This window comes from Gadus morhua, unplaced genomic scaffold (genome assembly GCF_902167405.1).
Source record: "Gadus morhua unplaced genomic scaffold, gadMor3.0, whole genome shotgun sequence".
Taxonomy (NCBI): Eukaryota; Metazoa; Chordata; class Actinopteri; order Gadiformes; family Gadidae; genus Gadus; species Gadus morhua.
The window spans coordinates 1-10,769 of NW_021964112.1; the positions used below are offsets into that span (position 1 = coordinate 1).

General features: G+C 45.5%; 3 protein-coding genes across 4 annotated transcripts; all 3 read right to left on the minus strand.

Annotated features, from left to right (window-relative positions):
* Window positions 1-55: 55 nt before the first annotated feature.
* LOC115539039 (putative malate dehydrogenase 1B) lies at window positions 56-2,453 on the minus strand. The gene is made up of 5 exons (XM_030350241.1): window positions 2,360-2,453; window positions 2,147-2,259; window positions 1,893-2,027; window positions 1,097-1,239; window positions 56-609 (listed from the first exon to the last, which is right to left on the minus strand). Exons 1-5 carry the CDS (start codon window positions 2,379-2,381, stop codon window positions 342-344), a joined length of 681 nt encoding a protein of 226 aa, XP_030206101.1. The 5' UTR covers window positions 2,382-2,453; the 3' UTR covers window positions 56-341.
* A 360-nt stretch (window positions 2,454-2,813) lies between these two features.
* LOC115539040 (carbohydrate sulfotransferase 10) lies at window positions 2,814-6,819 on the minus strand. 2 transcript variants are annotated; one of them, XM_030350243.1, is made up of 6 exons: window positions 6,756-6,819; window positions 6,195-6,340; window positions 5,973-6,097; window positions 5,180-5,399; window positions 4,634-4,739; window positions 2,814-4,324 (listed from the first exon to the last, which is right to left on the minus strand). In XM_030350243.1, the coding sequence occupies exons 2-6, from the start codon at window positions 6,298-6,300 to the stop codon at window positions 3,760-3,762; spliced, it is 1,122 nt and encodes a 373-aa protein (XP_030206103.1). In that variant the 5' UTR covers window positions 6,301-6,340; window positions 6,756-6,819; the 3' UTR covers window positions 2,814-3,759. The 2 variants fall into 2 exon arrangements, with proteins under 2 accessions (XP_030206103.1, XP_030206102.1); XM_030350242.1 differs by lacking the exon at window positions 6,756-6,819 and having other exon boundaries at window positions 6,195-6,731.
* Window positions 6,820-7,570: 751 nt separating this feature from the next.
* Window positions 7,571-10,491, minus strand: LOC115539041 (60S ribosomal protein L31). The gene is made up of 5 exons (XM_030350244.1): window positions 10,376-10,491; window positions 9,810-9,913; window positions 9,076-9,201; window positions 8,011-8,123; window positions 7,571-7,641 (listed from the first exon to the last, which is right to left on the minus strand). Exons 2-5 carry the CDS (start codon window positions 9,911-9,913, stop codon window positions 7,610-7,612), a joined length of 375 nt encoding a protein of 124 aa, XP_030206104.1. The 5' UTR covers window positions 10,376-10,491; the 3' UTR covers window positions 7,571-7,609.
* Between the last annotated feature and the right edge of the window lie 278 nt (window positions 10,492-10,769).

Genomic DNA, 10,769 nt, shown 5'->3' on the forward strand with positions numbered 1-10,769 from the left:
TTACAACAGTGTCACCCTTTTTGATTTTTTTTAGGATGGAAAAAATACAACAAATACAACAATGGTTACCCAGTGTGGACAGTGTTACCCCTTATGTTTTTTTTTGGCCTGACAGTATTTAATTGCAAAAAACGAGTGGTACCCTTATGTTTAACGACAAAAAAACGACAGTGTTATCCTTTATGTTTTCTTCCATAACGACAAAATAAGACAGTGTTACCCCTTATGTTTTCTGTCATAACGACAAATTACGATAGTGTTACCCCTTATGTTTATTTTCATGACGGGAAAAAAAAAGACAGTGTTGCCCCTCATGTCTTTTTTGGTCCGAAAGTATTTTATTACAAAAAGACGACAGTGGTACCCTTTATGGTGTTTTTTTTTTGAGAGAGACAGAGACAGAATAAGCTTGACCATGCTAGTAGGCCTACCTGGTGGAGTAGAGGGAGGCCCAGCCACTCTGTCTCAACGTGCAGGGCATGCAACGCCTCCTCCTCCCCCTCCCAATGGAGGAGGTGCAGGCTGATGCCAAATAAGGTGGATGCCCAGGGGAAGATGTGCTCTGACAGCAGGTGGGGAATCAGTATTGAGCACGTGGGGTTCAGAGCACTGAAGGGTGAAGGAGAGGAGAATATATAAATGTCAGTTAGAATGGGGAAAATGTAACCCAATTATTTTGTGTACATTTTGAAATTATTCAGTGCAAATACAATGGGCAGGCCACCTAGGTTTAGTATTGAGTTGCTCTTTAAAGCTAGGGTACATAATTTGGAGGAAGCAGCCAAAATAAGCTTATATTAAGTATCCAAGTATCCAAAGGAAAGACTCTCCAATTCTTTTTTTGGCCAGAGCTTTTGAATTATTGCTTGCTGTCAGGACGTTATGAGAATTTAACAAATGGGCGAAAAAAGTGAAAATAAATTGCTTACTGTAGCTTTAATGCAATTACACATATCTACAGTAGCTATGTATCTTATATATATGAATATATATGTATGTATATATATATGTTTTTTGAGACATTAAGTCTAACGTCTAATGCCAATGTTAGCTACCGTGGACTCATTTCTTGGGTTAAAGGCCTGTTTTTACCCACCCGCTGATCCAGACGTTAAGCGGTTGGCGTAGGCTAGCTTGGAGCTTCTTTTCCTCCCTCCAAATCTCCTCCATCTCTCGGGTCTCCACGGCGATCTTCAGCATCATGTCTGTCGACATGTCTGACATCACACCATAGTATTCCTGCCCAAGGGTGGACAACACACGTATTTTATATGTAGACCCACACGGTTAGCATTAGCTTTCTGGGAGTCCTTCTGTATGTTTTCACATAAGCATTAGCTTGTAGTGTCTTGGGTTTACATTTATGACTTTATCGGTTCCACTGGATTGATCGACTCATGGATAGGAACCTTTAATCTTGGGACAGATGTAGTTTAGATATTTCTTTTTTTTTAAAGAGTAAATAGCTGCAGTAGGACAGTTACGCCAGTCAACTATTTAGTAGACACTTTTAATTTAAAGCGACTGGCTTGAAAATACCTATATATAGGCTAGGTTAGGCTGTGAAACCTTAAACCAGAACTTTTCAGCTGGGCATCGAACACCCGGTTCAACACGATTCTGCTTCTATCTTACCATGTTCAGTATTACATTTAATATTACATAATGGCTTTTACTGCAACACAAAGACAACGGCCATAAATACAATTGGTAAAGCTGCAAGTGGAGCCAAGGCCATTTCCGTTTTGGCTTGTTTACCCATTGGCGGCCTCTAGCGGCGCGCGGTGTTACTACATCCGGGCGCGTTTTAATCCTGAGAAACTACCTAGTTCAGGAACGTGACATAACGTCATTTTAGGCACCTCGACCCCTACACTGTGTGGTCAACCTACATGGCAGTGCTCCAGGAAGTCAGCCAGACCCCCCACCAACATCCCTTTGCCCCCGCGGTCCAGAAGTTCACGCCACACCAGCGGGGACTCGCTGTGTCGCCATCCGTGTGATCGACAGGTGACGTCCAACCATTCCTGGAGGGGGACGGGGACATCGTGGAATTACTAGTCAACCACAGAAAGTGTGATTTCTTTAACATGTAGGCCTATGAGTACGTTGTGATGTTTAATAGGTTAAATGAGCCAGGGGTGACCTCCCACTCGTCTGGCGCGACGAGGATCTTGTGGATCCGGAAGTAGGGTAGGGATCCCTGGAGTTGATCCCCTAGATTCTCGGCTTTGGCGAAGTGAGGACAGTCGGCTTTCCCTTTAGTTGGGAGTGGGGAAAGTTGCAGAAGAAATGACTAAGTTAGGTTTAGTTGTGTTTTCTAGCATATCGTAACGTTGTATTAAAAGCCAAGCCTTACCAGCGAGCACAAACCGCGCCATGGTTTGGACGCGTCCGTTGCTAGGAAACCAGAGGTATTGCTTGGAAACCGGCAGTGTGGTTGCTAGGAAACCAGCGGGTGTTCAATTGTCTCCATGAGAAGGAGAAACATAAAAAATGTAAAACTATGCTACTATTAAAACAGTTAGCCCCCGCAGGGTGGTTAAGTTATGCCTACTTTGTGCTTTTCATTTGGAAAGCAGTCCTGTCTGCTCTAGTAGTATACTATTCTGTTGCATATGGGATATATCGAAGTTGCTGTTTCTGTGTTTCAACACCATGTTAATCCAGGGAAGCGATTATAACAAACACATTTAGTTTAAATAAAGTATGGATTATGGAGTATGGATTGAAATGTAGGCATCTGCAGTATCTTCAATACAAAAGATTTGTAAAACCATTCGTAATAGGAAACAATTAAAAAACAAAAGACAAGCTGTTTAATATGACTTTATTACTTAGCCTGTATATTATTTGTGACCAACCTTGACATAAAAGGTCGCAAAGAGGTCATTCAGAGGCAGTATGGTTTCATGGTCGGAGAACACAAAAAAATCTTAAATACAAGTAACGTTAGGCATGAGATACTTAAACCAAATGAGTCTAATAAAAAAAAAAAAAAGTGAGACACCTGTAAAACCATCTCACTTTGTTAATAAAAAAAGTAATATCCTACATTAAACCTTTGATTTATTTGCCAACGTATTTGCTACCGTTAAGTGTGTGCATGGCACATTGCACCCCTGCACCCCCCCCCCCCCCCAAGCATAAATAAACAACATGAGAGTCCTACTCCCAGCTCAGCCAATCAGAGACCAGGCGTTGCTCCGATCCTCTACCCTGTCAACAAAAGGTAATAATAAATACATTTGAAATGTAGCGTCGACTGAGCGACAATTTCCTATATATTTTTTTTTTTTAGCAAAGACTTAATAAATTAAACGTCGGCTACAATGTACATTCAGCTGCACATGCTAAAAGTCCCGCCTCCTCCTGTTGCCGTGGCGATTGTAAACAGCCAGGCCCGTTGGTTGGTTGTCCTGCTCTCCGTCGTTAAGGAACCGGCGGCGTGACTCTCCGGGCGTCTCAAGGAGTAGGTGGAGGAGTCAGAGCACACACGGAGGGCGACGGGTGTAGCAAACATGGCCACCTGCTTTGACCTCTGACCTATGACCCCCGGGGGAAGCCTCAGGGAGTACCGGGGCGAATGGACGTCCTGCTTCATGGCACCGTGTTAGTCATGTGACCGCTGCGTCACAGGGGTCCCAGTGTCACGTTAGAGAGTCGGGTTACGTTGACATAAGGGGGGAGGGAGGAGAGACGAGGAGGGGAGGGGGGGGGGGGGGGGGGGGGGGGGGGAGACAAAGATGGCGTTCGTCCTCAGCTCCACAGGAAGTTCGGCGGCGGGTACCCAAACAGCAGGAAGTCCCCCTGGTAGCGCGCGTACAGCTTCCGCACCTCGGCGCCGCTGACGCCCGCAAAGTACTGCTCCACCTTGGTGCGGTTGTAGCGCGTGATCCCGGGCGGGATGGCCGGGTACTCCACCAGGGCCTCCACGCCGGCCCCCCGCAGGATGTGGGGGACGTCGCGCTCCAGCGTCTCGTGGTGGCCCACGGCGCTGTAGCCGATCTGGCAGGGCGCGCACAGCTCCGAGTACGTGGCCCAGTGGATCACCGCCTCGCCGAACTCGTAGTCCAGGTGGCGCCGGCGGCCGTCCGTGTCGCCGAGGTAGCGGACGAACTCGCGGAAGCGCAGGCCGGCGGCGGGCGCGGTGGCGCCGGCGGCCACGCGCCGGTCGCGGCGGTAGCGGCGGATGATGGCGGGCGCGATCTCCGTCTTGTACCAGGGCTCGAAGCGCGGGTTCTCCACGAACTTGTCCTTGAAGGCCGAGATGAGCCGCTCGAAGGGGTCCCGCACGATCAGGAACTTGAAGTAGAGGCGGAGCCTGAGAGGAAGAGGAAGACCGGGAGGGGGATGAAGAGAGACGACGGGGAAATAATCGGATTGCGATTATTTCGACCAATATCGCGATTGCGATTTTTCTGCGGGATTTTTATTTTTATAGTTCCTTATGTTCTTTGTTATTCACTAAACACAAGCAATAAATCAATCGATAGTCTGACCAACACAACATTGGAAGCAGTCAATATATAAACTGCTCTTTCCTTTAGGCCAGGCCTATATATGTTGAGATGAATCGATGCATGAATTGATATAACTATAATATATTCATTAAACTATTGAATATATTCACCTCTCACTGATCTCCGACGGCGTGAAGGACGAGAGGCGCCTCAGGTGGTTCTTATCGTGGCGGTGGACGATGTCCTCCGGAACCTCGTCCACCGTGGGGTAGTCGCCTGAGACAGAGAGACAGACAGACAGGCAGATAGAGAGACAGACAGACAGAGAGGAAGACAGAGAGACAGACAGACACATCATGGAGACAGACATACAGACAGACAGACGGAGAAACAGTGAGACAAACCGAAAGAAAAAAGAGAGACAGACAGAGAGCCAGACAGACGGCGAGATACGGCAACGAGACAGACAGACAGACAGAGACACATTCAATGAGAATATAAAAAAAGCAGATTTCAATGTAAAACGTAAATTGTTAATTCAAAATCCGTCGAGTGATCGATGATCGTCTCTTAACGAGCAAAAGCACACCTAAAAGATTACAGAGCACTCGAACATAAGTTTGTGTGTACAGGACTAAAGCTCCACGAATGGGATGTGAACAAACGAAGGAGGGCCTGTAGCCTGCGCAGCCGTTGTGTCCGGCGGCCTGACGCACCGTTGAGCACGATGAGGACCTTCTTCCACTGGGTGTTGCCCACTTTGGGGGTCTGGCAGAAGAGGATCTTGTGTTTGTCGCAGACGAAGATGCGGTCCATGACGAACTTGTTGACGGGTTCGCGCGTCTTGCCGCTGGCGTTCTTGCAGACCGCCGACAGCAGCTCCAGACGCTTCTCCGACACGTCCAGCCAGTCGGTCGCCGAGGGCAACGGCGAAGGCTGAAAGCGGAGTGTCACAGTTTAAAACACAAAGTGTTGTCACCGAAAAGTCCATGTATATGGGGGGGGGGAGGGGGCCCTGCACGACTAATCTGATCAAAATCACGATTCTAGGTTCATAACTCTATACGATCTCATTTCTAAATGACAACGATTCTGCTGCGTTTTCATTAAAGGACGTCAGCTGCAGCAAAACAACAATTCTACTCTCCCCCTCAACAAATGACAAAATGGGGTTACACCATGTGATGCGGGAAAACAGGAACGTTCCCTTTCTCAGCCAGCCATCATATTTTTTGTTTGGGTTTCCTTCTGTGTCAGGTCAATGAGCGCAATAGAAACATTTATGGAAAATGAATGCTCTGAAACATGATCTCAATTCCTAAGAAAGAAAATCGTGGTGGAAAGAAAAACAGTGCAGCCCTAGCACACATCAGTGAAGACATTTGTGCAAACTGTTTACGATACAATTATGGATACGGATTTGTTCCTTGAAGTTAAATTTGGAGAATGCTGTGATGTTCAGTTATGTGCGGTGGGTGTCAAAAAAATTATAGATTAAAGTGTAATTACCAGATTGGTTGTTACACTCACAGCAGGCACTTCTGGACCAGGCAGAGGGGTCGCCACGACCACCTTGTTTCCCAGTACGGGCACTGGCAGTGTCCCACTCTGTGCAATCGACTTCTCCCCATAGTCTGAGAAGACAATCCACCGGTATACAACAATTACTGCGGAAGGTATTTGATCGGTTCAACCCAGCCGTGATACAATAGATCGTCTCGCCAAGCTTACCGTCGGTGGTCCTGAAGGAGATGAACTTGCTGGCGAACATGAGGATAAGAAGGACCCAGCCGCAGGCCCCGAGCAGCAGCCAGCGGTGCCGCATCGTCTGGGACATCACCGGACGGCCATGGAGCCCCCCAACCCGATCTAGAGCACTTAACACGCCGCGGGAGAGGCGTGGTGTTGAGTCGGTGTCGCCATTTGGGACCAAATGGGTGGACTTACTTGGTGCTGATTGCTTGGACAACATGCAACACAACGGGCAGTGTATGCCAAGAGGGAAGAAGCAGTGCATGCAGGGTAATGAAGTATGATAGAGTCACACGCAGATGAGGGAATCATGTAACATTTAGTGGTGATCTGACACCCAAGAGCCTGGGTTGGGAGAGGAGCGGGTGGCTGGCGGGGAGGGGGGGGCGGAGCAGGCGAGGCGGGAGACCGTATGATAAGAGATGCCATGCTCGAAGGGACACGTCACCCCCAAGGTGGGTACGGTAACATTTTAATCTAAATCAATGGTGTATTTATTACAGTGTGTACTGTGTATACAAGCTCACATATTACTCCTACCTCTAGCAGAGTACTTCCGGTCCAGCGTGTTTACATCCGGCCAAACCTCTCTGGAGGATTCCGGGGAGAAACAAGGCTTCCCTTTTGGGTCCGGGTTTGGAATATTATAGAATATATTTAATATTTTTTATCCCGCGAAAGTTGTTAAGCTTGAATTTAGTTTCACGATCTCTAACAGTAACAACGGGGAGGCCAAATTTACGAAATAACTGCAGGCACCCGTTAATCATTTCTCAGCCTAACGTTACGCACCATTGGCCCAAATCCGTGCATTATCGCATGAAACCATAAAATGCTAATTCAGGCCCTGGAGACACTTGCTATTTAAATAGGTGTTAACATTCCATGATCGTCGATTCAGATGAAACTGGTATATTTCCCTCCATCATATCAGAGGTTCTTTGTCACCATCTGGTGGCAGTGTGTTACAATGGCGACAGTTTGGCTTGACCCGTCATTCAATGTCTATTCGCCCTGCCCATGTAATAGAGGTTTCGGGTTAATAATGTACATTTGGTTCTCAACATAGCAAGTGCTTTGTGTTTCATCATGTTATAGTTAAGTTGACAATGGATCTATTCATTTATTTGGGGATTTCGAAACCCATCTCTACAATGTATTCAGTGCTCACATTAATCAACACATTTCCTGTTCCAACTCCATGGAACAAAAGCGTTCTGATGAACATGCAACAAACACCATCATTCTATTGTTTCTCATAGCCCCAATGCATAAATGTTTTGTGTCGTTTCCTGGTCCAATGAGACCATTGTTGATGAATTCTTGGTGGAGAATTAAAGAGACAAGAGAAAAGGTTTGTTTTTACAATTTTATTCCACTCTTAGAGGGGACACTTAGTTCTCATCCACGTTGACTGTCTGAAGTCCTGTAGCACGAAAAAGAAGAAGAAGAGGGCATTAAAAACAGTTCACATCATTCAGGAAAAAGTTAAACTACTAAAATAAGAAGCTGAATACAGCTCAGACTACTTTTGGCGAGGACCGTGCAAGAATCATGCTAGGGCTGCTCCATAATGTTCTTTTTTTAAATCATAGACCCGATTATTCAAACTAATATTTTTGATTTTGAAAACATGATGCATGAAACAAAAACAAAACTTTCATCTCAATTTAATTAGTTTTGAGATCGTTTGACCCCAAAAAATATTGAAATCATGATCAAAATTCAACCAAGCCCTACATCAGGCCGACGTATAGTTGAATACAACGCAGTGTTCCAGGTTACCGGCGCTCACCTTTGCATGTGGTGACTGGGACGTACGTGACCAGGGTGTACAGTTTGTTGGGAGAGTCCTCATCCTCGTTACGCTTCCTGGACAGGCGCACGCGGAGCCTGTAGGGCACGTTCCTGTTGACGGGCAGACACAGGTTAACCTCAGGAACACCGAGCACATCTAATCCCTGAGCAGTGTCAGGGACGTATTCTATCCACAAATACTAAATCATAATCGTTCATTAATTGTGCCACAAACTACAAACAGATCATTTGATTACTTTTGGGATATACTCCACACTATAGGAAATACTTTTAATATTACTCCCATGTATTTATCTGTGCTTCGATGTCCTAGGGCTGGTTTTAACCATTTAAGTCCAGAAGACACAAGCTGTTGCCCCATAGCCAGCACAGTGGAAGTCAAGCAGAGTCTCTCAACATATAAATGCCTCCCAGAAAGCCAAGGGACAATTCTGTCCCTTTAAATGTGCAATTAGATAAATCAGACGTATTCGCAACACTGCACACAACATTAAAAGTTAATGCGGGATTAAGATGACCCGATTGGGTAAACCTACTGCATTAAACCAACGATAGTCGCGGCACGCGTTTGCCTACGTTGTACTCTACGCAACATGTTTTAACTTATCCATGCTTTGAAATAACTACATTTGATTTCTGAAATGCAATGGGAAGCAGGTTCCATCCGTCACTTAGCACAAGATCGGAAGCCTTTTTAAAAGATATCTTTGAATGTGTTATACTTTAGATATACCTTGTTCGTCAGAATCAAGTGAATATTCAAGTTCAGTAGAATTATAGTGTGAATATTGTCGCCCTAGGCTCATCCATGGTTAACAAACCGAGCCAGGTTTAGAAATAGCACCCCTAATACACCAAGTCCAACTCGGGTACGCAACTTGGCGAAGTAGGCTCCACCTGAGGCAGATAGCAACGAACCCCCTCATAAGCTACACACCGACTCCACAACAAACGCCCCTGGCTGGGTTTAAAGGCCCAAACTAACACTCCTGCTATGGAGGTCTCCACGGGGACCAGTGACCCTCCCAGGCCGGCTCCTCACCTCACACCCTTGGTCCACACGGCCTTGTTGAGGCGGGTGTCCACACGGACGTCTGGGGTTCCCATCTCCTTCACTGCGAACTTGCGGATCTCCTTGATGGCGCGAGGGGCCCTCTTCTTGAAGCTCCTGGAAAGGCACGGGGAGAAGGGAAGTGGTTAGCGGGCAACCTCATCTGGGATCCGGCAGTCCTGAAGATTAACTTTAATTCACTGCTGCTGGACGGCAGTCCTGAAGATTAACTTTAATTCACTGCTGCTAGACGGCAGTCCTGAAGATTAACTTTAATTCACTGCTGCTAGACGGCAGTCCTGAAGAGTAACCTTTGTACTTGATTCTGCTAGCAGGGTTTGAATTCACTGTTAATATCCAGTTAAATCAGATTTGTGATCTGAAAGTCTGATTTGTAAAACTATGGGAAAACACCATGCACGGTTAACAGCTTCCCAGACTGAACCACAAAAAAAGCTAGTATTTAAATATATACGTCGTCCAATAGAGAATAAATACTGTAGTTCCCAGTAGACACGGTTAGTATTCGTGATGACCATTCTAAATCGTACAATTATTAAATAAACGCCAAGAAAATACCTCAATCATGCAGTGAACTAAACAATGCATTGTAAAGCAGAAACAAACGTGGGATTATATCACATCACTGGACAGTATGTCCCTGGTGTACAGTCGTATTCCAGTTTCCTATACATCTGTTGTGTTGACATGCAGCTGTAACTCACACGCCATGGATGCGCTTGTGGATGTTGATGGTGTACTCTCTGGTGACCACCTCGTTGATGGCTGAACGCCCCTTTTTCTTCTCACCTTTCTTTGTTGGGGCCATCTGAGGGGAACAGAAAGGGTAGATTAATGCAATGCTAAATTATTTCAATGTACATTGCGAGTGCATCAGAGTACGCGTGTGTAGAAATGAATCCAAAGTCGACGGCCGTTCCGTTTCATGTGTGAATGAAAGCCGAACTACAGCACACGCCAAATGCATAAGTTATTTTCAAAGCTTTATAATAATCATTTTAGACGTAACATTTGGTAAGTTAAACGCGTTGAAAAACGTGTAAATACAAGCGAGCCCGGTCCGCCGAGTTCCCTCCGGACCGTGCAACTCAGACGTAGACCCTTTCCTACTTTAGTTATGTTTTTAAGTTTAGAAACGGGTTCATAATGCAACACCGATGAATATTATACATCGGAGTTTATATACATGTGAAAAACGGACAGATTGACACATTATACACAGCAGGATGGCTTTAGATTGTTCAAATATAAATCCGGAGAAAATACTCACTTCGGCTTGTATTTGAAGCGGAAGTTGGAAGGAAATATCATCCGCCGAGCATCCTGGGTAATGGATTTCGGTCCGTTTTAAATGCTCTCCGCAGGAACAGAAGAATAGCTTAGTTCCTACTACAAAATGTTAACATGCACAGCGAAATACAGTGCAGTTTAATAACCATTCTTCACCATAGAAGGCGTTCGTATTGATAAAAATATATATATATTGAAAGGAATTTATATTTATGTATCGACCATTTATATTTAGAACAGTAAAACTCGGGACACTAGGGCAGGATCTTCTTTTTCTACCAGCATTATTCCTTCTCGAACTTTATAGCTACTTGCATATTACTTTAATTTTCTGTACTATACGACTGGTTTCGGAAGAAACACTTTATATATTC